At 40.2% G+C, this 25996-nt stretch overlaps 2 protein-coding genes across 3 annotated transcripts in view; both read left to right on the top strand.

The window, feature by feature from the left end:
* mrvi1 (murine retrovirus integration site 1 homolog) overlaps positions 1 to 17711 on the top strand; it is a 32208-nt gene extending 14497 nt beyond the window's left edge. The window contains exons 4-21 of one of the 2 annotated variants that reach the window (XM_080425550.1): positions 636 to 700; positions 5455 to 5628; positions 6588 to 6665; positions 6788 to 6837; positions 6955 to 7011; positions 7120 to 7656; positions 7846 to 7924; positions 8457 to 8577; positions 8743 to 8773; positions 10894 to 11034; positions 11331 to 11462; positions 12501 to 12654; positions 12955 to 13004; positions 13158 to 13301; positions 13534 to 13595; positions 14785 to 14916; positions 15158 to 15286; positions 16756 to 17711. In XM_080425550.1, coding sequence (XP_080281676.1) covers positions 636 to 700; positions 5455 to 5628; positions 6588 to 6665; positions 6788 to 6837; positions 6955 to 7011; positions 7120 to 7656; positions 7846 to 7924; positions 8457 to 8577; positions 8743 to 8773; positions 10894 to 11034; positions 11331 to 11462; positions 12501 to 12654; positions 12955 to 13004; positions 13158 to 13301; positions 13534 to 13595; positions 14785 to 14916; positions 15158 to 15286; positions 16756 to 17002 — 2383 coding nt within the window. In that variant the 3' untranslated portion in view covers positions 17003 to 17711. The remainder of the gene's footprint in view (positions 1 to 635; positions 701 to 5454; positions 5629 to 6587; positions 6666 to 6787; positions 6838 to 6954; positions 7012 to 7119; positions 7657 to 7845; positions 7925 to 8456; positions 8578 to 8742; positions 8774 to 10893; positions 11035 to 11330; positions 11463 to 12500; positions 12655 to 12954; positions 13005 to 13157; positions 13302 to 13533; positions 13596 to 14784; positions 14917 to 15157; positions 15287 to 16755) is intronic. The other variant, XM_080425549.1, reaches the window with a different exon arrangement.
* A 1523-nt stretch (positions 17712 to 19234) lies between these two features.
* Positions 19235 to 24324, top strand: lyve1a (lymphatic vessel endothelial hyaluronic receptor 1a). Its single transcript, XM_080428132.1, has 6 exons — positions 19235 to 19411; positions 19637 to 19820; positions 19992 to 20131; positions 21527 to 21793; positions 23075 to 23153; positions 23276 to 24324. Exons 1-6 carry the CDS (start codon positions 19333 to 19335, stop codon positions 23418 to 23420), a joined length of 894 nt encoding a protein of 297 aa, XP_080284258.1. The 5' UTR covers positions 19235 to 19332; the 3' UTR covers positions 23421 to 24324.
* The last annotated feature ends 1672 nt before the right edge of the window (positions 24325 to 25996 follow it).

The following is a 25996-nucleotide window of genomic DNA, read 5'->3' as shown; positions in this document are numbered from 1 at the left end:
TGTAGTCATTTCTGATCATGTTCCTTCCTTGTCACTCCTAATGAGAATCATAGCATCCTATATTCTTCCACCTCGAGCTCCGCCTGTCTTTTTGTCAGTGCCACCGGTTCCAAGCCGTACAGCATGGCTGATCTCACTACTGTTTTATGCATCTTTCTTATCACTCTTGCTGGTACCCTTCTGTCACAAATAACTCCTGACACTTTCCTCCATCCGTTTCACCCTGCCTGTACTCTCCTCTTCACCTCTCTTCCACACTCCCTTTTACTTTGGATAGTTGACCCCAGGTATTTAAAACTCCTTCGCCTTCGCCACCTCTACTCCTTGCATCCTGACTGTTCCACTGTCCTCTCTCTCGTTTGCATCGGCTATTTTAAAATAACCGATGTACAAGCTCACAATGGCTATTTGTGAATGTGAACCCTATTTTCCAAAAATCTTGATTTAAAAAAAAAAAAAGCTTTTCTGTTACATTTTAACAACATGAATGTTTTATGGGGAGCTCTGGCACAAAATATGTTTTAGATGGGGACCCGCGGCCAAATACATATTAATATAGGGGTCCTTAATATGAAAACGTTTGAGAATCACGTGACTGCTCTAAGCACTTTGTAACATGCTTGTTTCATTCCCAGACCACACAGTCCCAGAAGTCGCGTGGCCAGGAAATCCTCATCTGCAGCACCCATTACCACAGTTGGTGAGTAAATCGAGCTATGAACGACAGTGCACTGATTTTATTCATGAATGAAGCCATGTACGTGGTACATAATACTCTAACTGTGATTATCCCTAGATAAGCACGATATTGATTCTATCCTGAGCTATGCTATTTATTAGTGCACAGCTCAGTCTCTGGAGCTCTTCTTCTACAGAAAGAGGCAGTTCTGTTCGGATCTCCCTCGGTTCCGCTGCAATAGCTCTGTCTGACATGCTCACTGAAAAAAAAATTCAGTCGTGTTTCAATGGTCTATCTTGACCTCGAGTTAAGCAAAACATAGATTTCAGAAGTCTATTTAACTATGCATATTTCACAGCATATTTAACTATGAGAGTGAATACATGGACCCAAATGTGGTTACTTTTTTACACACAGTTAAATTAACACTGAGGATTTTATTGTGCACCTTCCCCTTCATTATTCAAGAGAGATTAGTCTCATTTAATACTAAGCACAATAAAATAACATGTGTGTTCCCATCATGTGTGGACCAACATGAACACCACAACTCATAGTTCAGGAAACATTCGTTTTAATGTCTAAGTTTGGTCAAATGTGTCACAGCGCTTTAAATGATGGAACTCTTTGTGTGCTGTGTTCTGTCAGTTTAACTATATGCTATCTTCCCTAATACCTGAGATGCCTCAGCGGCTTGTATTACATTTGATTGATGTTGTGTTGTCTTATTTGAGTTCAGAAAATATGAGACTCTTGTGCCAAACACTAAACACCTGGTCTGAAATCAACAGGCTCACTTGCATACTCCTTGGCAAGAGCTCTCTTCACCATGGAAACATAGTTAAATGTTAGAGATGCAACCAAAATAAGAGATAACAGAGAATGATCTGATCCTCTTGGTGTAACTCTCTTTATAAAGAATACAAAATTAACTTCAAGTCACATCACAAGTTTACAGGTATGAAAGAGTAGGGGAAAATATTTTTTCCGTACAAGCTTCCACAAACTGCCGTTACAAAGTAGATGATCATAAGAAAAGGAAAATGACAGAACAACAATATCAAATATACGGCACAATAAGATGTGTACGCAAAAATGTATGAATAAATCTGTTAAAGACAGGGTGCCGTGATTTTCAGTGATTCCCCCCCCCCCCCTAAAACATAATCATCAGGTATTATGGTTATACTAGGAGGAAGATTTTTTTCAAAAAAGTGTACAGAAATTGTTAAAATTATGTTTTATGTGGACACGCCTCCAGTTCATTAAGTATACCTGGTTCTCACCTTAGCACCTCCTCCACCACCTTAGTACCACCCACCTGTCCTAGTCCCTCCTCCTCCTCCTCATGCCCACACCTGTTGTGTTCTGATAATGAGGGGGAGGGTATATTTTTACTATGTCACTAAAGCGCTGTTTTTCTATTGGCCTGTTTGACCCTCAAGGTTTCAGCCTCCAGGTAGAAACTCAAAATAGTCAGAGAAGACATAAAACACCATAACACCAGGGGGCTTACTGAAGTTCTATCAACCTCATAGACACATGAAAAACAGAAAAACCATGGCACCACCTCTTTAATATTGCTGCATCGTTTTGCCATTTGTCTGTAACGGTTTTATGTATTGTGGTTTTTGTACCCTGTTGTAAAGCGGTATATGTTTTTTGACTGACCTTCCAATATGATGAATTTAAAACAAGAATATGTGGTACCAAGGCTGGGTGAAACCTAGCATATAGCGTGTATGGGCAATGTGTGAAGTTGTGGGCAATTTGTTAGAGGGAGAGTCAGTGGTAGTATAGATGGGTTTCCGCGCGACGTCATCACAGAGCAGAGTGTGCAATCTGCGCATGCGGGAGGTAGAACGACCCGGAAGTGCCATTCACTCTATTGTTATTTTCGGGATTTAGATAGGCATAATGCTGCTATTATAGGCATAATAGGCATAATGCTGCTATTATATACAGACAGATCCAACTTCCGACAAATCATTTTTATTGAGTAAAGAAGATATTACAAACTGCATCATTTAATCTACTTTCATTAAACCCGGTGAAGACCATTTATTTTATCAATGTACTATGGCCAGAGATGCTGCGGGTAATAGCGCCCTCTACAGGCTCTTCCCTCCACTGCGCGCGCATCATCCTCTCATGTTTACCAACGGGAAACCCATCTATAGCCTACTATCTATAATGTGAATTCCTGGATATAAAATTTTCATCTTGAATTTTCAGTAGTGGTCCTAATAATATTTGTTATTAAAGTGTACTGAAGTAGCATATAACATGATGTGGTTAAGCTATGATTAATTAAAAACTACATACTAAATGCTAACTAAGAACAAATCGTCATTTATTTTGTCCATTTTAACAGTCGATACAAAACCATAAGATTTGGGAGGAAATGTATGAGCAATGTTGGCAAGATTAGACCGCACACAAATATTTTTATTATGTCGACCTGTGCAGTACCAAAATCACTGAATTACACCAGTGAACTTCACATGACCAGACGTAATAATAATCCATCCAGATAGGGCTTTGCCATACAACAGTGAAATTATGGTGAAACTAGAAAAAGTGCTCCTCGGAGCACAGGTCTCCTCCAGGTCAGGTAGGTTATTGTGGCCTCCTGGTGGCACTCTAATAGGCCATTGTGAAAAGGGTGCCATTTCTCTTAGGCCTGTGATGGCAATCGGACACAGCAGTCATGATTTGAGGCATTTTGTTCAAAAAAATTGTTTTGCTGAATTATACCTGCTGGTGGCGCTATAAAAGGCCAATGTGGAAAGGGTGGCATTTCTTCCTCAACGTAGTACAAATGTGCGTGCAAAGTTACCGCAATCGACGCTGCGTTCATGATTTGCGGCATTTTGTTCAAAATGGGCCACTCCTGCAAACTTTAGATATTAATCTTAGCCAATCAGTATGGAATATGAAAAATGTAACAGATGAAATTTTGATCAAATCTGAAGGAGTAATATCCAAAAATGTGTTTTACATAAGTCAGACTCCTGGTGGCGCAATAAAAGGCAGATGTAAAAAAATGCCGGGCAATGGTTTTTCCTTGGCTTCTAGGGAGTGCACACACAAAGTTTTACACAGATCGGTACAGTTATAGGTAAAAACACTAATCGGCCTGTTATAGCGCCACCATGAGGCTGATTTGAAGTGGCATTTCTTCCTCGGCCTAGTGGGAATGTACATGCAAAATTTCACGGAAATTGCATACTGTGTTCATGATTTGAGGCATTTTGTTCAAAACGGAGCACTCCTGCAAACTTTGGAAGCCATTCCAAAGTTTGGAATGGCTTCCAAACTTTGGAATGGCTTTAACTGCATCACTCCGTCGGTCCGTCCGTCAGTCAGTCAGTCAGTCAGTCAGTTAGTCAAAGACATGTGCGTCTATTGTATGGCCCCACTGGTCCAGCCAAAAATGTGTTCCTGTGAACACATTGGAATATGAAAATGGAATATGAAAAATCTGAAAGACCCGTTTTGTTTAATGACTATAGAGATACTGTGTACCGATTTGCGTGACGTTTGGACAAAATCTGTAGGAGTACAGTGTCAAAAAAAATTTTTGTTGCAAAAAGCGGCCTCCTGGTAGCGAGCGCTATAACAGGCCCATGTGAAAAATGTGGGGCAGAGGTTCTGAATTGGCATCCAGGGAGTGTGTGTGTACAGTTTAGCTGCGATCATGCCAACGGTGTGGGAGATTAGCTGTTCACAGACGGACGGACACACGGACACACACCCACGGACGGGCGGGCGGACAGGGTGCAAAACAAACTCTCTCGCCATGCCTTTTGGCCTGGTGGAGACAAAAATTATGAATACATCCATAGACCTACAAAATAACAATAAGTCAAAGTAATGTATTGACATATACATGTTCCAACTGACTGTATGAGTTTGTGTGACAATAGAACTAACAGAGTAAAAGAGAAAAGAGATTAGTCTCAACTCTATACACAGATTACACACTATACCGTACCTTGCCAAAAGTATCTGGTGATCAACTGAAAAGTGCCCAAAACATTTGTCATTTTTGACAAGTGACATGGTCAGGCATAACGTTAAGCTGTAAGTATTTATGTCCCGATCAAATCACTGAAAACATATTATTTTCAAATCTAGCATGCTCGTTCGGATGTTTCAAGACAGCGCTGTATTATATTAGTTTCGCACAGGCTTCATCAGCACTCTAAACTGCGATATCTGATTAGAGTTTGGTCAAGAGATAGGAGAATGTTGTCATCATTTTTGGCACTGTAAACAGTAAACACATTTCTGCCTCGCTGTCACAAGTTGTGAATAATGTCCATGTATATGACAGATTGAGCGCAAATATAATACTAACTACTAGACTATTTAGCTGCAATTTTCTGCAATCACTAATTTAGGCTATCTATGTTCTTTTGTGATCAGAGCTAACCGTGGCTAAACCTACATAAAGCTGACAAACCTACATCCTCAACTGAGGATACTATATTCCATAGTCTGGAGGGATGATTCCTCTGCGATAGGCCATCGTTAGGCCATCCAATGCTTTAACTGCATCACTCCGTCGGTCGGTCGGTCGGTCCGTCCGTCCGTCCGTCCGTCAGTCCGTCAGTCCGTCAGTCCGTCAGTCCGTCAGTCAGTTAGTCAAAGACATGTGCGTCTTTTGTATGGCCCCACTGGTCCAGCCAAAAATGTGTTCCTGTGAATGTAAAGACAAAACGCAACTATATACATTCATTTTCCATATGTGTTTGTGTGCACTCTATTAGACAACACAGGTAATGTGATTGACCTGGTGAAGGACCAGCTGCCTGAACTGCAGCTGTCTGCTGAGGACCGACAGAAGAACCTGGAACTGCTGGAGCAGGCTAAGAAGGTCAGCGATCGCTTTCTGACTCGCCGTGGTCGCAGATCCACCAGCAGCCTCTCTGAATCACCCACAGGTACTGCATGCACCGTGGTCTGTGACACACAGAAACTCACAAAATGTGTTTATTTAAAAATTTAAGGTAACTTAAAGGTAGGGTAAGTGATATTTTTTGGTTAAAACAAAAAGTATTTTGTTAAAAGGTTAAAACACTATATTCTGATAGTAATCATTGCTATAGAGTGTTTTTTTTGTAACAGATGTCTCCCTGTCTCTCCAGCTCATTAATAAACAGAAAATATTTTTTTCGGTAGGTGTCAAAATCTCAGCCAATCAGGAGAAAGTACCAATTTTTAAGCTTAATTTGTATAGTGTTCCAGTTCCAATTTTGTCTGCTCATTTCTTAGTGTCATCACTTCTAATTTCACTTGTTTAATCTGTATCCTGATTGAGTTCTCTGTCCTGGTTGGATAAAATTGGAAATGAAACTGAAACTGAAACGAAAATGCATTTTCTGTTTAATAAAGAGGTGGAAAGACAAGGAGACTCCTGTTACTGAACAAACACTCTATAGCAATTAGTACTATCAGAATATAGAGCTATTTAACAATTATTTTAACCAACGCAAATCACTTACCCTACCTTTAATCATGCTCTCGAGTGACACTGCTTTTTTGTTTTTGTTTAGTTTTTTTAGACTATGGTAGACAATTTCCTCCAACTGTTCCATCGCATGTAAACATTTAATGCAGTAATACTGTTGGCTAAATTAATTCTCTATTTTATATAATGTGTTGTCTTAGGGGTGCCTGGTGGTTCAGCCAGTTATTGCACAGACCTTATGCTCCGAGGGAGCACAAGGATCTGGGTTTGAATCCCGATCTCTGCCCTTGCATTCCTGTCTCTCTACATTGATCTATCTCAAATAAAATGCAGAAAAGCATATGCCTATGTATTCTCTTAAAGTTAAGAGAGATCTCTTATAGCAGTATTACACACAAGATTAGAGTGAACTATGTTGTCTTTTGTCCACAGCTCTTACTCCAAACCCAACTCCATCATCCTCTCCAGGGCCTTCAAGAAGTAGCTCAATTACTTTGGCCCCTCAAATTGGTATGTACTGTAGGCTACGTCATTTTGTTCACAATTCAAAGCCGTTATTCCACAAAAGTTTGCAATTTCTTACCATTGTACCAGAAAGATATACGATTTGTCCTCATTCTGTTTCTTTTCAGCAGTGGGACCCTCAGAGGTGTTTTATGCGAATTCACAGCCTGTCAGTCAGGTGAGGAGAGAAGTTTTATTGATACATTCCTTAGACAATACAAACCGACCGAATAAATATCCTTCTGCCTTGCGGTTTTCATCTCAATGCTTGCTCTTTTATGGTCAACCCTTCTAGCATCTGGAGGTTCCATCCATGAGAGAGCAGCCCGATGTCACGACCCAGGAACCAGAGGTCAGAACAGTAGGCTCTTCCATGATCTTCTTTCACTAGAATCATGTGTCTTTGTTGGTGCCATCAGAAACAGATCAGTAATGGTAGTTATTATCTTACTGCCCTCAGAGTCCCAGACTGTTGGTGGACTGGAAGCCTAATGAGAAAAGGAAGGTGTCTTCTGGCACCCTAACACCCCGCTATGCTGTTCAGAAGGAGAACTGTGACCCCTGTGTCCCTAAGAAGAGCCCTGGTCCTCCAATGGTCAATAAAGCAGATGAGGGCGCTGGCCCAGGCCGAAGCCCTAGTCAAGCCCCTGCCACGGGGGTGGCCAAGCCTGTTCCTCGGCCGTCTGCTCAGCAGGCCCCGTGTACAGCCGAGATCAAGACCATCGGGGCCAAGCCTGTTTCTCGGCCACCTACTCAGCAGGCCCCGTGTACAGCCGAGATTAAGACCATTGGGGCCTTCCCTCCGCTAATGAGAGCTGTTTCCTGGGACACTGTAGGCTCCCTTAATGCCAGGAATGGAGCCCCTGGCTTACCTCCCACTACAGAGGAGACTTTTTCCTTCTCAGACAGGCCCAGAGATGGTCCACTCAAGTCCTCAGGGTACAAGGACTTTCCAGCACAGCCTGTTGGTACACAGAAACTGTCAAAACTCAGAGAGGTATACTATAGGTCACGTGACCCTTTATTGTCATGTTAGTGAATTTATGTCCCTGTCTGGCTGTATTTGGAGTACAATTTTGAAATTGTGCCCATTTCAATGTTGGAAATGATTGTTTCTTCATTCTTGTCCATTCTCTCAACCATGACAGCTGTTCTAAATTGCCAATCTGTCCTAATCCTGACACAGGAGCACAAGCTGATACGGAACCAAAGCATCGGTGGGGAAAAGTTACCAGAATTAAGTGAAACTACTGAACAGGAAAGAGGTAGTTGGACTTGGTGTCTTGTCCTGTTATATGAACTCTGAGAGTGTAAAATTTGACCCGTCCTGTTTTATACTTGGATTTGTACTGTGTATGATAGACAGAATATAGGCTACTGGTATTTATACTATAGTCAATTAAAGGAGCTTAAAACCGTTGGCTGATTTTGTAGCTTGTTTTGCTGTACAGGATGCCTTATGAAACATTCCATGTTTTTGCCCTTAGCCTATGTAGATTCTGATCTGAACTGGAAATCAAACTACAAAATGAGCCCCATTAAATAGTATGTCACCACAATGTGCAATTTATCTCAGCTTCAGGAAGACTATGCTATATATAAACATACTGTAATCTATTCTGATCATCCCCTACCCTATTCATTCAGGGACAGTCTTGTACATTAGAGATGCGACAATGAACTGCTGTTTTGAATTTGCAACAGTAGATGGCATGATTGTTAAATAAAATGTAGGGGATGTTAAAGGATTATAAATCCTGAAAAAAGTTCATGGATTGTCCGTCCATCTGTCTGCAGGTTTGCTGCCCTCTCCAACCTCTCCCAGCCCTGAAGAGGCTAGGGAGAAATCAGACGCTATGCCAAACATCTCGGATGTGATGCTGAGGAAACTCAAACTTCACCGGGGTCTACCTGGCTGGTGTGTAACAAGTTAACAAGTACTTTAGTTTACTTTTATCTGACAATAAAACACAAACGTAATTCTCCTTACATACAGGAACAGTCTTGGTTTGTTTTTACAGTCTTTAAATAGACACAGTATACTACTTACTCTACTACTAACCAATCTTTGATCTTTTTGCAGTGCACCCCCACTTACAGAAAAAGAAGTTGAGGTTAGTACTGTATCTGATGTGTGATTCTAATGAAACCAACAGAGGATGCCCAGACTGCATTAAGACATAAAAGCATTGGCAATCTAAAAAAAAGAATACTACATCATCCCTGAATATCACTAGAGTTAATTTAAGAATGGAAAAGGATCAATAATGTTTTACTTTATATTTTGAATGTATATGACCCTGTGATTTAAGAAACAGTAAATTAAATCATACAAATGTAAATGTACATACAGTACTGTATATAACTATATATAAACAAAATATATAACTTTGGTCATTAATTACAGAGTTGTAAATACATTGACTGTGCACTCAGCCAGGGGCATCATTTGGGGTCCCATGGAATGACAATTGCCACCATCTAGAATTAATATTTAACCGAATATTCTGTACTTTTATGCATATTTCTCCACCAATGTTTTTGTTGATTATCCACTTAAACCCTATATACTTCATTGGCCGGGGTCCCCCAAGGGCCTGTACTTGACCCCCTCCTTTTCCCCTCTACACCAAATCTCGTTGCCAAAAATAACAGATCTGCAAGCACACTACATGTTGCGATGTGTTGTGAGCTTATAGATCGGCTGTTTTGGCCAAATGTCCGCCTTTTTTCACCAAATGTTCACCTACAGTATGATGATAGTAGAATAGGGATGCTAGGTTTCATGTGGTCATCAGTGCTATAATGTCCGTTGATTGTTCACCTAAACCCACGCCCATCCATCCACGTCTACATGTGACACGCATGTTATACAGACACGTGTTGTCATGCTGCAACCATAAACTCATTAGCCCATGTCAAAAAATGTGTTCTGCCACCCTCTACTTCTTTCTGAAATGACGCCTCTGCACTCAGCAGAGTTTGGTCCACAGGAAAGGGGCTCTTAGTTCCTGATGGGGACTGATGAGAGTGTCTGTGATTTCCTGTCTCTGAGGAACGAATACAAACATGACTGAGCCTGTTTGGCAGGCCTCGTGCTGTCCCCAAGGGACATGTCTGGATTAGGACAGTCAAAGGTCATATATTTCCTCTAAACCCTGGCCCATGCATGTTAGGACGGAGTTTGGAAAGCTCCACAGGCTGGCTTTGATCGTCACATCAGAGCATTGAGAGGTATGTGGGTCCTTTGTCACTCCTGCTGTGATAGGATACTATTCCTCAAAACTGTGTGTGTGTGTGTGTGTGTGTGTGTGTGTGTGTGTGTGTGTGTGTGTGTGTGTGTGTGTGTGTGTGTGTGTGTGTGTGTGTGTGTGTGTGTGTGTGTGTGTGTGTGTGCTAATTTAATTTTATCCAGAAAATGTACAAACATTTTCTGTTATCAAGATAAATCAGCCTATTCATGATTGTTAATTAAATCTGTTGCCTCTCAAAACATATCTTAGATATCTCGAAATCACACAAACCATACCGTACTTTATCAAACAGCTAAACAGTTGGTGTTCTCACTTAGATTTTGTCATTTAGGTCCATAGTGCCTATAGGCTAATCCCCCCAGTCCTACGCCTTTACATGCATATTGGACTTACCTTTATGGCACAATGGACCTAAATTACAAAATATAATGTAAGAGAGAACATCAGAATAGCATTTTGATGATGTGTGGTAAATGTGATTTCGAGGTGTTTAAGATATGCTATGAGATGTTACGATATGTTTGAGTTTTAAGAGTCAGATTGGCCAAATCATGACATGAATAGGCCGATATATCTCAATAATGGAAATGTATATATTAAACAACGGTTTTGAGGAATGAAATACTATCAATGTAAGAATAAAAAAGGACCCACATGTCAAGAAGGCAGCTATGGTCCTTTAACTAGGCTCATCTCAGATATACTTTATTCAACTAGCAACAACCACTAACCACTTTACTGGTTTGATGCATATTAGGTGTGTTATTGTATTATGGTACACCAACAGAAAAGTAGAACATCAAATCCTGTGACCCACTGATAGCGGGTATCCAGTGAGCTGGTGCAGCTCCATTTACACATATCATCAGTTTATATTAATGCTGATTTATACTTTGTCGCGCGACCCTTTGGACAAGTGCCGATAGGGCCGTGCGACACAATTTAACAAAGCCATAACAAAGTCACATCCTCTATACCAGAATGCATTTGTCCAGCTGTCACTGGCGTTCCGGAACGACAACTACACTTTGGAGACCCGGCTCAAGCAGTCAGAGAGGGAGCGGAACCTGACCGAAGAAAATACAGAGAAGGAACTGGAGGAGTTCAAAGGCTCCCTAAAGGTCAGTCCTCATGGATGCAAAGTTGCAAATGATACGATTTGGCTGAAATTATGTGCGATTCATTGCCTTCCCTCTGCAAATACATTTCCGGGATTTGTTTTGATAAAGAAGAACACACTCCATTTGTTCTGTATGTCTGTCTGTAAAGTGAGAAAAATGCAGTTACTAAATGTTTTGCTCCTACCATATCAGATTTGAAGTCTTAGGCTGCCTGGAATTATCCAACAGCAGAATAAAAATGTATCTGATTAAAAGTTACTAAAGATACAATGTGCTGTTTCTATAAATCTTTTTAGATGATGGCACCGCAGTGGCAGAGCATGGAGCAACGAGAGTCCTACCAGCGTCTCATAGAGACGGTGTCAGTGCTGAATCGCCTGGCCATACGTCTGTCCAGCAGGGCCGAGATTGTTGGAGCAGTGAGACAGGTACAGAAACGCACTCATCCAGGTTGTGAACATTTTACAAAAATAAATGAAGTCAGGAGCTCGGGAACGATGCTCGGGAACGATGCTCGGGAACGATGCAAGTCGGGAACAATGCAAGTTAGAAATGCAAGCCCCACCCGGTTATGCATTACCCATTGTACCCTTTGTCAGAGTGTCTGTCTGTCTGTCTGTCTGTCTGTCTGTGTCCCTTTTATGCCCATTTCAGAACGTATTGCAATGTTATTGCATTCAGTTTGGTGGTGTGACTCATTATCTGCGCAAGCATAACACAGAATTAAAAAGAACGCCTACTGAACTGTGGGAATGAGAGAGAGAGAGGGGGGGGGGGTTGAACATGGAGAGACCCAGTGGTGACAGCCTACTGCTTGTCAAATAGTACTGCCATGAAGGTCATAACGGCGCAATATCTCCCCTGGCCAAGCAGGGATTCCGTCTTAAGATGAGTGGTAGAATTTTGGTCTCACCTGGGTTTGAATTTTGGGTAGGACATGAAACTTTCAGATTGCAGCTTTAAGCATATAATACTTAAATGGAAGCAGAAAACATTGGTATACAGTATTGTTGCACTTGCAGCATCTAAATAATAACATCTAAAAGCTATCTCCTTTTCTAATGGTCTACTACGTGATGTTGGAGGGGATTGGAATGTTTGTTTTGCAGCAGATAAGATATCTTGAAAGATTTAATTTGATGTTATGGTTGGCCTCGCTGGCAAAGCAAACTTACGTAAACTAGCAGAGAGCTTCTCCTTGCCGTAGACATTTCTAGTACAAAGCTCTACAGCTATTTAAACAGGCTCTTTATATACTATTGGTTATTAGTTTTTTTGTTGTCCACTTGATCATAGAAGCATTTACTGTATGAACACCATCAGCAATACTCTCTGATGGACTGGTAAGGTGAATTGTCAGGACAGTCTCTGCTGCAGACTGCATGGTGTATATTTGTTGCTACAAGGTGAGGAAGAACAGGCTATTTGAAAGATGTGTGGTTTGCTTCCCTCACTTTGTCCAACAGGAGAAACGTATGAACAAGGCTACTGAGGTGATGATGCAATACGTGGAGAACCTGAAGAGGACTTACGAAAAGGACCACGCCGAACTGATGGAATTTAAAAAGCTGGCCAACCAAAACTCCAATCGCTGTTATGGGGGGTCCATAGACACTGGAGGTAAAGCCACACCACATGCTTTCAGCATGCAGATGAAGAGGAAATGACGTTCACTCAACTCTCATGACAAATTGTTCCTGCATACTTCTTTTTTCCCCTTGACCTTTATTTATCCTGAGGATGTTTTTAGTAATATCCTGTTTTTTATCAGTAGGCGCAGTAAAATCCTGAGTATTCATTTAACTCTGAGAGTGTACTTCGCAGTCGAGTTTCAAATGAATGAATGAACACTGTGGATTTGACTGTGTTCATAACCTTATAAACACTTACAACCAATATCTTTAACATGTTCCTTTACAGATGATGGAGTTCCGCGACCATCTAGATCAATGTCACTTACCATGGGAAAGGTCAGTGTTTGAAATACTGTTTCCTGTCAATGTTTATGTTTAAATTATCGTTCATAATGAAAAGTGTCATAATTTGCCAAATATTGCTATCGTTTCCATGCTATCATCCTCACGCTTTTGCATTCTCTCCCTCTCTCCACTGTTCCTTATTAGGCATTGCCCAGACGCAGGGTCAGTGTTGCAGTGGTTCCTAAATTTAACCTCCTGAACATCCCTGGCCAGACCCCAGTTATAGCACCCAACCCCCCCTCAGGCCCAAACCCTGGACCCACAACTGGTGCTGGACTTCCTGTCCTGGTAAGATGTCTCTGCATACACACTCTGTCTTGTTAGAGTTAACCACTTTCAACTTGCCATACCTATTATTTTGGGCATGTCATTATATAGGCTTAAGTGGTCAAGTCACCATAATAATAACTTCTCCAAGGCGCTAAATATCGCTAACACAGGTCGCTAATAATATAGCTAATATTATATATTATTGTTCTTATTAATAATGTTTTTTCATTGTTTTTTTCCTCTCTATTAGAGCGAAGCTGGTGATTCAAAAAGCAATGCTCCCACAGAGGCTGCACAACCAACAACAGAATGGTACACTTTGTGCTGTTGTTTTGCTCAAAATCGTTGCTATATGCTACAGTAATGGATAATGTTATTTCCCCCTGCAGGGATTTATTTTCCAATAATGACCGCCTCACTGTACCTTATCCCGTTTATTACACAGCTGCGTTCGAGCAAAATCCATAATTTGACACAAAATATTGATTTAAAGATGATAATTGTGAGCGTATGTTTCTACTTCCTTAGCAACGTAAACAGAGACAGAGCAGCAGTCTGTTATTGAGAACAGTGGCCGGATATCGAGAAATAACAGACCACAAATTGCAGAGATCAAAATTAAGCATTCAACAAAGCTGTGGAATAATCTCCCCAATTCTACACACATACACACAGACGCATGCAGACACACGACTGCACGTATGCATGCAGGCAAACGTGCCCATATGCATACTGTACTATAGCCTGAGCGCTGAGGTCAAGCCGGGGAACAATGGGCCAAGACAAGCCTTAACTCTCCTCCCTTATCAAAAGGACTTTTTTTTGCTGCATCAGGAACATTGGATTGTTTATATGACCTCCAGGATATACTAGCCAGGGACCAAACCCAAAAGAACTACACTGTATATGTAGCAGAGGCTTTTTCACCATAAAGAGAGAGTACAGTATAGTACAACACTAAACTTATGTAACACCTCCATTATCCAAGGTTGTGCTGAAAATAACTCTGCAAGTTTAAAGCCCAGCTGCCGCTGATTGATACGCTATGCTGAGGTGTAATCTAAACATTTGTGCAAGAGTCTGACACAGCCCAGGCACAAGGCTCCATTCATGGCCTTGTTATAAGGTGATTCTGAGTAGAGTTCTCGAGTATTTGTGCTAGAAGACCTCCCCGTGCCAAGGGAAGGGCGGCTTTTTGGGAGCGAGAGACATGGAGAGAGGCAATAACAGTCGTGCAAAGTGCCAGTCCACTGAAATCTCATCACATTTTTAAGAGCTCCCATGTTTGCATTTTGGCCTTTGTTTTGTTGTTTTTTACGTAAGCCCTGCCTGTGATGATGGCTCCCACACACATACTTGGATTCAACCACATTCTCCAGTTGGTCCATTAAGACAAGGCCACAGTGTTGTGATGGAACAGCTAATGTGAATGTGCCGTCCTCACAGTAATCATAATTTCTGATGGCATTGGCGTTGTTCTTTCCTATCTGAAACAATGCAGTGGAAAGGGTGCGTCAGAGCAGGAAGGTGAGCCATCTGCTCCAACCAAACCTCCAGTCAACTTGGACGAGATCAGAGCAGAGATCAGAGCCGAGATCAAGGCAAAGATGGAAGAGGAGGCCTACAATAAAGGGTGAGGTTGTCTCTCCACCCCTCTGTTTACAATGATGTGCCCCCCCCCCCTGTATATGCATGTTGACACCATATTGTAGTAAATCATCATAGTTTATAGTGCTATCATACATGTGGAGTTCAATGAGTCCATTTAATTCAACATACATACTGTATTATAGGCCTATATAATATTTGCTGTTGTGGTTTAAATGTATTTATGTACAACATACTTTGGTTAAATGTGAATATCCCAAACACAGTTACCAAGAGGGAATTAAACAAAGTAAAGAGCTCCAAGAAGTGAAAGAAGAAGAAGAGAAAGCTGAAGAGAAGCTGCTGGTATCGGAGAGGAAGGATGAGGAATGTGGAAAACTTCTGAAGAACAGCAGGTGATTTTTATTCATTTGCTTGTTATTTTTCATACCTCATACAACAAATTATGTGTATCCTCAATTATATTTGTTGTGTCATATAATGTAATAGTGTCTCTTTAGCTGTACATATGTCACAGGGAAATTGGCATTCCAGGGAAATTGAAAACGGAGCGCTCGTTTTTAGGCGCTTTTCGAGACAGGGTTTTTTACGCGAGGCTCGCGAGGAGGAAACTGAGGGGGCCTGGCCCCCTCAGTTTCAAATTGTGCCCCCTCAGTTTATTTTGGGGGGGAAAAAAATATATAATATTTTTTTTTATAATAAATTTTTTGATAAAAAATCGGTAAAATCTGGCAAAAATAAGAATTAAATAACATAAGCCTAACCTAACCCTAACCCTAACCCTAACCCTAACCCTAACCGAAATAAAGTAACAAAAAAACGCCCAGAAACGGCCACAATCCGCGCAATGCAAATTCGCGCATGCATGCTGCGCGACTGGTGTGCCCCCCCACAATTTTCAACTGCCCCCTCAGTCATTTCATCCTGGCGCCGGGCCTGGTGGAGTCAAGGAAGTTCAGCTCTGTAGTTCAGCTTGTATGCCAGTGACATCATCCGGCGTACACCACTCTGGAACTTTGTAAAGTTGATGTTGGAATCACAGGGTAAAATAATATCCATATTATATTGTATCCTTCATGACTCACATTCACCGGAACAGGTACAAGAGGTCAAGTTGAAAAACTGTAGAGTTGTCGCCTAAGCTTTCAATTTAAATTGTATTCTTTAAATTATGATTTAAAAAAAAGACTTTGTTACCGTATGTAACACCCTTCATAGTGTAGGCCTATTGCATTCTCAAGTAGAATAAACATTGCTCATGAACAGAAATATTAGGACTACACCTATTTTAGTTTCAGCTACAACCATAGTGTGGAGAGTTAATAGCTGTTCTAATATGTGCACATTCTTATGACACCTGGATGTTGTGAGGAGTTTATGATCAGTATCCATATAAAATATTGTAAAATTGAACTGAAAATGAAATCTTGTAAGTTTTTGGATGATGACTTGACCTTTTCATTATGATGGCCTTTGAGACTTGCACTGTACAGTATGTTATTGTGTGTAAAGTTCTTAACACCTTTCCATAAGTTAGACCACAAATTTTAACGTTGTCTCTATGTATTTGTTGTAGGGTTAACATGCCATTAGCAGCCATGACACTGAACAGTGACTGTCTGCTGTCTGTCTCTGAAACATCATTGAAATTGTCCTGAAAAGATTACCCCAGTGATGATTTGTGAATAGATGTTTATACAGTAACCTATGAGTACAAACCTTGCACACCTCAAAGCAAGTTAATAATGTTGCTCACTACTTTACTGGTGCTATAATATTGTTCAGTCTGTTACAGTTCAATCTGTTTAAATGTGTGAATTTGTGGGAAAATGAAGCCATTTTCTTCTCTATGTTGTCTTTACAGTAAGATGGAAGAGGTGCTTCTCATCCTTGACCGAATTTGCCCCAAGATGTTCGGGCGGAACCGACTTATCTGGATTACCCTGAGCTTTTTCCTGGTCATGTTTCTAGTTGTCAGCGTTTTTACATACGTTAGTGACTACTCCAATAGCCATGGGGACATGTCAGGAGAAAAAGCTATGGCCCCAGGGAAGAAGAACATCTTTGGACTAAATGTAGCAACGCAGCCAAAGAGCCCCACCACAGAATAACACAGACTCCACACAATGTTCCTCTGAAGACAACCCATACTCATTTCTCCATATCACCGCACGACGTCTACTTGAAGATGTATGTTTGTTTGTTTTTTTTGTTTTTTTTATCAGTGTTTCTCAACCAGTGGTCCCCGTACCACTGGTGATCCATGGCAAAATTACAGGTGGTCCATGGGAAAATGTAAAAAAATCAAATGTTGTACCCTGTACAACATTGTAATTTATGTATCAATTTTTTTTTTTTAATAATATTTCATAAGTCCATCAAATTTCTGAAAACTTTTGAACTGAGAGCCGAGGCATAGTGTGGGGGGAAAAAGCTTGAAATAAAATATTGTCTGTTAAGGGCTTGATATACTATACTGAAAATAGCAGATCTATAAGCTTACAACCCATCGCGCTGTGGCACATTGTGAGCTTTTAGACCAGCTGTTTCAAATAATAATAACATAGAAATGACTGTGTTATGCCTTATTAACTAAATATATACATATTGGTGGGTTGGGTGGTCCTTGAGGATTGTTCAAAATATGTTAGTGGTCCATAGCACAAGGTTGAGAAACCACTGAAATAAATAGGATTTGTCATTATCAAGTGCTATGATAGAAATATTGCCAGACTGTGGTGATGAGGAGAGGTGTATAATTTCTGTTTAGGGACCAATTCTACGTATAGTGTGATTAAATAAATATTTATTTACATTGGATACATACATTATGCTTTCCTGTTCTGTTACTCTGAATGTTGTCTTGAGGGAGTGAATGTCCCTATGGATTTCTATTAAATGCAGCAATAGATAGAAGTGTACATTTATCTACACTCTAATGTGTATTTCTCAGGTTCAGCTGATTAAAAGAAAAGGCCTGTGAGAAATGTTAACATATGGAATTTAAATAGAGGCTAAGAGAATGTTTTGTGCCTTTGGTAAAATGTCTATATTATGTATTTGAACAGACCTTTTGAAGACGGTTTAGATATAAGCACATTCCAAAATAGTTCCTTAAGTGCAATACTTTGCAGCTGATTGTTGTTCATTTGTGTTGTTAATTGGTTTGTGTCCTCACAGCACTGAACATTTCTTTATGTATGAGAGCACTCTGTAGACAGCACATGACTTAATTTTGACCTTCCTTCCTAGCCACAAGTGTGCCTACCTGTGTTGTATGGTTTTTATTTTCTGCAACTTCACCTTTAAATAAAGGTGCATGAAACCATGCTGTGTATCATTGTCATCAGGTAAAACAGATGGCTTTTAGTGATGAGTATCATGAGTATTGGTTTCCTCAGGGGAGCTCTGATGGCTCAGTTAAGTCAGTTAAGCCAATAATATAGGAAAGTCTACTGTAATCCCACTGCCATTCCAATACAAATATATTATAATGATAATTCAATTATCTCTCAGATTCAGTTAAGTAGGTCATAAATAATGCCTACTCACACTGACGCCCAGAGCTGACAAAAACATCGCTGCCCATTTGCCCGTTTGCGTCATTTCCTCGTGGCAGGGGTTTTGATGAGGTGTTTTTATGGAAGTGGGATGTTGCTGTGTGTCAAAAGGCTCATCAGAGGATGCTGGGGTTCAGATGTTTGTTCATCACTGTGCAATGCCCAGAGGAGGAAATCATTTGGCGTGCGTTAGATATCCCATTCCAGCATTGGGGAATGACATACGAAGATTTACTGACTCCAGAATGAATGAACTCCAATGTTTTCATTATTTCAATCACCTTTGTATTGAGCTTGTATGAGCACTGTTGTATGAGGAAAACAATCTATGATTTCTTAGTGTGTTTTTGCATGCATTTTTGTTGAAAAAACTAGGGAAAAAACTCAATATAATAATAATTTAGTTATTCTTGGTTAAGTCTTAGTTAACATAAAAAAATAATCAAATTTTGTATGTTTTTACTTATGTCTTTTCTGTGTAAATGTAATTCTGTTTTGTGAGGGAGATATCAAATCTTTTTTTCTTGGATATTTATGCTGTTTTGTCAGAATACAGTGTAAAAACATTATGAACAACCCTAAACCCAATGCAAGATTTCCATTGCTTTGTGTTGTAACATTTCTTTTGTCTTTCTTTTTTTTCTCCCTTCCTTTTTTTCCCTTCATTATTCTTGGACATGGTTCCTAAAGCATATGATTGCTCTTTATTTGACCTGCGAACAGTACTTCCCTCTTCCTTTTCCCTTACTCGCTGGTAATCTCAAAATCCATACACCCTACAGACTACAGTCACCCCTATGTAACCTCTTCATTTGACTCACAGACACACACTCTGTTAGACCTGTCATCCTCAGCACTCATCCATCTCTACTCCACTCAATATGATCTGGCTTTGGACTATCTCAGTGTTGCATATCACTCTGACCACCTCAGATCAAAATATTGACAGACCATTCAGGGGTAAGGAATTTATTTATTGATATTTGTATGTTTGGTTGTTTTGACGGTTGTATTTTTTTTAATTATCTATGCAAACCTTGCAGCCAACTCTGCAAAGCTTTAGAAAGTGTTTTTCTGTTTGTACTGATCACACTGCTAAACTAGTGCTAGAAAAAGAATCAATGTGTTGTTGTATTCACAAATTATTTAACAAGTTATTCATTTATTAATTTGATCATTTTTCAGTTACCCCTGCAGCCGGCCATAGCATTGCTGGTGTGTTCCAGGTCAGCCACGTGAATGTCTATAACCAGCCTCACTATGCCTACAATGCCTCTGAGGCCAGGGAGGTTTGCCAGTCCCTAGGCACGACAATTGCTTCAAAAGCTCAAGTGCTGGTGTCTCTCACACAGGGTTTGGAAACATGCAGGTAAGGACACATACAAAAGGGCAGAACACACAGTACAATACTTAAGTACTGCACTTAAGATCATTATGAGTAGATGTGCAGTATACAGTAACGTATAATTTGTCTCTGAGAGTGTACAAATGGGCCTGTAACAGTCCATTTTTGTAATATACAACTTTCCTACATCTACAGGTTTGGCTGGATTGATGAACATTTTGCTGTCATCCCTCGAATAAAGCCAAGTGCAACCTGTGGTCAAAGCAGGACTGGGTTGGTGCCATGGCGGGCTGCTGTCACTCGAACATTTGATGTGTTCTGCTTTAATGAATCAGGTAGTGTGTTCTCTTTCCACATGCTTTCACATCACACATCAAAGGGAACTCCGCTTACAAACGTAATTTAAAGCTGCACTCTGTATTATTCATATCCTTCCTGAAACAAGTGCTGACATGTTTACCACTGAGCTAATATAGCATGCCAGCTTGCTCAGGAGAGAAATAGAATTTTTACCTTCAGGCCGGTAGTGGTCATCCAGTAGTGGTCCTACAGTACCACATGATCTAAATGACTCAATAGATGAGCAGGGAGACGAAATACAACCATTTCAGTTATGTTAGTTAAATTATACTCTACCATACAGATTGGTCAAAATAACATTTAATTCACTAAAAAGGTTAGATAATGGAGCTTTTAAAAACTGTTGGTTGGTCGGTCTGTCCTTCAGCTGGTCAGTCTGTCAGTCAGTCCAAAATATTCAGGCACAAATTTGTGCACAAATAAGCAGCTTATCGCCAATTACATGCCTGTTATGACATACAACAGACAAGATGAAGAAGGAAGATGGTTATAAACAGGACAGGAGCAGAGGAAATTGTTGGTGCACCACTATGTCATGGGGAAGTGAATGGGAGTGTTCATTTGGACTGTTATGAGGTTTATTTTACAGTAGCCTATTACTATTGACACTGAACTAGAAGATCCAAATTTACTGCTAGCAACATATCGTTTATGTCGGGCAGAAACCTTGTATCTCCACATTTCAACTGTTTTTGTTTTTGCTCGTCATAGAGTGTCACACAAAACTTTTTTTACATTTTGAAAGTGAAAGTGGTTAAGTTTGTCTGTGGGTTTTATAAATATTGAACCAATTAAAATTATTAACAAAAGCTTGTGACTAAATAACTACATTGGATCCATTGGAACACTGGTTCTTTTTTATATTTCCTGAAAAGTAACTGTTTCGGATATACAAGTTTTCCACCAGACACCAAACTGTAAACTGTACAGTGACAATATTATTATATTAATATATAATTGAAATTGTGTGATATTTAATTTTAGTGAAATTCAATTTAAAGAAAAAGTGTATTCAAATACGGTATTATGTTAAATGTTATGCATTAATTAGATTGAACCTGAACTGTGTTGGGCATTCCTAGAATTCCTAGAATTCTACAATGTGAAAGTGCTGTCCCCCTAGCACTTTCACTCATTGTATGAGCAGATGAGCCTGAAAGGAAAGGGGGAAATTGAGAAAACAGTGACTTCCTGTGTAGTCCCAGAGGTCCTTTAACAAAGCCCCAACAATTCAGTAAAAAAGGAAATGATTCACCCCACAGCTACAGTGACATTCAAAATAAGATATGTCAAATATACTGAATTGCATTATTTATTGTGTTATTGAGATGTACACTTAACATTCTGTCATGTAACTGTATTTATCATAGATGTGACACAATTGAAGGATGCCACAACCGATAGCCCTTTGACCACAAGGAATTATCGGGGGCACCCACAACTTCCTTCCCAGGCTACAACCTCAACCTCTAATCCCCAGAAAACGTTTAACACTCGTCTAGACAATTGGCCACATCCAACCCGGTCCATCCCTGGATCACTCTCTTCCCCTACCTTTCATTTGACTATTTCCGAAAGTCCAGAGACAGAAACAGAAGTACCTCAGGCACAGAGCAGTTCACAGGCATCTATTGGAGGTATGAGATATTTACTTCATATTTACGTCATCATCAGTGTTTGTTTGTTTGTTGTCTCCGCCAGGCCGAAAGGCATGGCGAGAGAGTATGTTTTACCCGTTGTCCGTCCGTCCGTGTGTGTGTGTCCCTGTGTGTCCGTGTGTGTGTGTGTCCATGTGTCCGTGTGTCCATCTGTCTGCTAACAGCTAATCTCCGGCACCGTTGGCCTGCTCGCTGCGAAACTGTGCACACACACTCCCTGGATGCCAATTCAGAACCTCTGCCATGCATTTTTCACATGGGCCTGTTATAGCGCCACCAGGAGGCCGATTTGTGCAAAACATTTTTTTTTATATTACTCCTACAGATTTTATCCAAACATCACGCAAATCGGTACACAGTATCTCTATAGTCATGTGATCAACATAGATCTGTCCGATTTTCCATATTCCATCCTGATTGGCTAAAGATTGGCTTCCAAAGTTTGCAGGATTGGTTTGTTTTGAACGAAATGCCTCAAATCATCTACGCAGCATGCGATTTCCGTGAAATTGTGCACGGACATTCCCACTAGACTGAGGAAGCCACTTGAAAATGTTCAAATCAGCCTCATGGTGGCACTATAACAGGCCAATTTGCGTTTTTACCTATAACTGCACCGATCTGCGTGAAACTTTGCACGCATTCTTCCTAGAGGCCAAGGAAAAACCTTTGCCATGCATTTTTCACATCTGCCTTTTAGAGCGCCACCAGGAGGCTGACTTTTGTAAAACAAATGTTTTGCTATTACTCCTTCAGAATCTGTCCAAAAATCACGCAAATCGGTACACAGTATCTCTATAGTCATGTGATCAAGATGGAAGTGTCCGATATTTCATATTCCATCCTAATTGGCTAACTTTGGCTTCCAAAGTTTGCTGGATAGGTCAGTTTGAACAAAATGCCTCAAATCATGAACGCAACGTGCGATTTCTGTGAAATTTTGCACACATATTCCCACTAGGCCGAGGAAAAAATGCCACCCTTTTCACATTGGCCTGTTATAGCGCCACCAGCAGGTTTAATTTAGCAAAACATTTTGGAACAAAATGCCTCAAATCATGAATGCAGTGTCCGATTACCGTGCAAGGCCTAAGAAGAAATGCCGCCCCTTTTAACATTGGCTTATTATAGCGCCACCAGGAGGCCACAATAACCTACCTGACCTGGCGGAGACCTGTGCTCCGAGGAGCACTTTTTCTAGTTTGTTTGTTTGTTTGTTTAATGATTTATTTATTTATGTCCCTCCCTGCTTTGTTTCAGCTCCAGCAAAGGCATTGGTCATCACCTCAATCTCTGTACTTCTCGTAGCAGCAATAGCCATTCTTGGATATTTGAAGATGTGGGTGGTTTTGGTTGTTAAAATAAATAAATAATAATAATCCCAGTCCTACACAACTGTTTATTTGATAAATTATGATATCATAATATTTGTATAATCTCTGATTCTCTTCATCTGAATAGGAACCAGAGCTGTTCTCTGAGCTGGGATGTGAAACAGCCGGATGAATACATTGAGACAGAAGAGTGGACGTGTGTGAAGAAGACTGTGAAGGATCCACAGAAAAATACACAGGAGGAGGTACAGATTGATGTGCAGAAGCAATGACATACAACAAACATTAGCCTGACCACTGCACCGTAAACTCCTGATCATTTAACTCTGAAGGTGTCCGAGTTTTTACATCCTTTTTACACTCTCAGAACAAAATGTACATGATGTTTTTACCATGCAGACTTAAGTCACTGAACAAATACAAACTCTGGACCTGGTTAGAAAATAATTTTGTGAGGGTGGAAATGTTTGTCCTTGATTGTGTGTTACTTTGATGTAGTTTGGAAAATGTATTTATTGCATACTGTACATGCTAGATGTTCATTAATTGTGCATATAAAGAGATAATCGATACATGAAAAATCTCAATGAGCATGATGCTCTGTGCTGGGTAATATTAGCCACTAGATGGTAGTGTTTGCAATACAACAAAACGGAACAATTACAGCTCATGTGTGTTTTTCTATTCTTTTTCCTCTGCTCACCTCTCTACACTGTCTTTCAAGAGAAGCCTAATATAAAGGATTATTACACATTGTGTTTTTTTTCATGTAATTTCATCCAAAAAGTTCTAAAAATTGTGTAAAAAGAAAATGGCTTTAAAAGAGCAGACCATGTAATTTCAAAGATGAGCATTGTAGCCTACTATACATTCTGATTTCAGAGTTCCCATTGAGAAGTATGCCTTTTATGGAAAGCTCACTGAAGTCTCTGTTATAAGGCACTGTAGTGGAGAGACACTTTATACATTACCACCAAACCCATAATTTTATCCCAGTGTCAGTGATAAACTCTGTGACAAGCTCTCATCACTTTAACACCACCCATTAGTGTGCTGAGGTAAACCATGAGATCCATGGCATTGTGTCTGATATGAAAATTAAAAAGCTGTAGTTAGTATTTACCCTGACAAAAACTCGGAATATATGTAGCAACTATGTGCTCTTAATTTACTCTGACTCTTACAGTAACTGTTAACATTTTTAAGCAACATTTTCCTCCATAGCACTGTTATACATTAAGTCCAGATGTGAAAAAAAACTCTTTGTTATCATTCCTTACTTTGTTTCTTTAGTCGAATATTTTCATGATATGTGTGTGTGTGTGTGCGCGTGCGCGTGCGCGCGTGCGTGCGTGCGTGCGTGCGTGCGTGTGTTTTTCTTTCTTTCTTTTTTAATCAATATGACTACTGAAACAGTATGTTGGGGATTATAGAGAGCTAACTGTCTTGATGTGAGGTCCATTTTATGTTTTCCCTTTTTACACATTAAAATGTGTTGTAAAAACTATATAAATGGTTTTGTGAAGTTTAAAAACATTAAAGACCATAACGTCAAAACCTCTAGCTCAGGGGTGGGAAACCTTTTCGGGCATATGTTCACTTAACCGTTTTCCAAGGCTGGCGTGATCACTCAGTGCCAAACAAAATATTATTGGCTGCTAATTAGAATTATGAAAGCATAGAATAAGTCAAAAATTGAATATAAAGGTAGATACATTTTCACTATCATGGAGAAAATGCACATCAAACAATAATGGTTAATAATTGTTTCTCATCAACTCAATAGGCAATCTGATCTCCTGGCTGGTAAACTAGATCAAAAAGAGCTGATTGCCCACCCCTGCTTTAGCTGTGGAATCTCTTGTCAGAGGGAGGGGACTAACCAAACATATAGCCTACACTACAGTATACTAGGCCTAGTTTTTTTAGAAGCCTATACCGCCCAGAATAGGGATGCTAGGAACGTGTGGTTAAGTCAGAGAGACATATGGAGAGTGGTATAACCCCATCTGCACAATGTTGAGGTCTCCATTGTCCAGGTGTTAAACAGGAAGGAGGGTTTGTCTTCACCACCCCCACCAGTGTCTAGTCTACAGGGGGGTCTCTCTCCTTCATCATATGCTCATCATCATGTGTTTAATAAAGTCTAATCACCAAAACGTGTAACCTTTATCTGAATAAATGTTATGCTTTCAACCTTATTGAAATACAAAATGCGTTTTCAGGTGGGTCATCAATTTCATCCAATCAGGAGAAAGAAGTTACCCATTCTTCCATGAACCAAACTTCAATTTTATAGTGTTCCAGTTCCAATTTATTTTGTCTTCTCGTTTTTTTTGTTTCATCACATCCAATTTCACTTGTTCATCCTGTATCCTGTATAAATTCTCTCTGATTGGATGAAATTGATCTCCCGCTTTCAGGGGCCAGGCTCACTAAAGAACTGGAGAGACGGGTCCCAAGTAGTCCAAGTTGAAATTGAGCATCTGCACGCAGACGTCTGTCTGTGGTGGGCGCGTAAATATGCCCATAGGTCTAGACATTTGCAACACGGGCAGGCTGAGGCGCAGATATGTCTAAATATGGACATGCACAAACTGCCATTGTTAGGCAACGGTGTCTGTTGTGTCTGACATCCCATGCCCATATATGGAGATCCCTGACGTCAGCACAAAATGATTATGCCCAGAGAGACAGAGAGGGAGAGAAATAATCAATTTCAGCCATGAAATAATACCCAATGCTGGGTACCAGAACGTGCTGATTGATATTAACCCTGGGCAAGCTGAAAAACATGTTTTCAGCTTGCGATACAGTAAATAGCAAAGTGAGTAGGTTTCATCCAGTT

This window comes from Gymnoscopelus braueri, assembly GCF_963280865.1.
Source record: "Gymnoscopelus braueri genome assembly, chromosome: 1".
NCBI classification, from domain to species: Eukaryota; Metazoa; Chordata; class Actinopteri; order Myctophiformes; family Myctophidae; genus Gymnoscopelus; species Gymnoscopelus braueri.
Note: the sequence above shows the minus strand (reverse complement) of the source record. Positions and strands in the feature narration are given on the sequence as shown.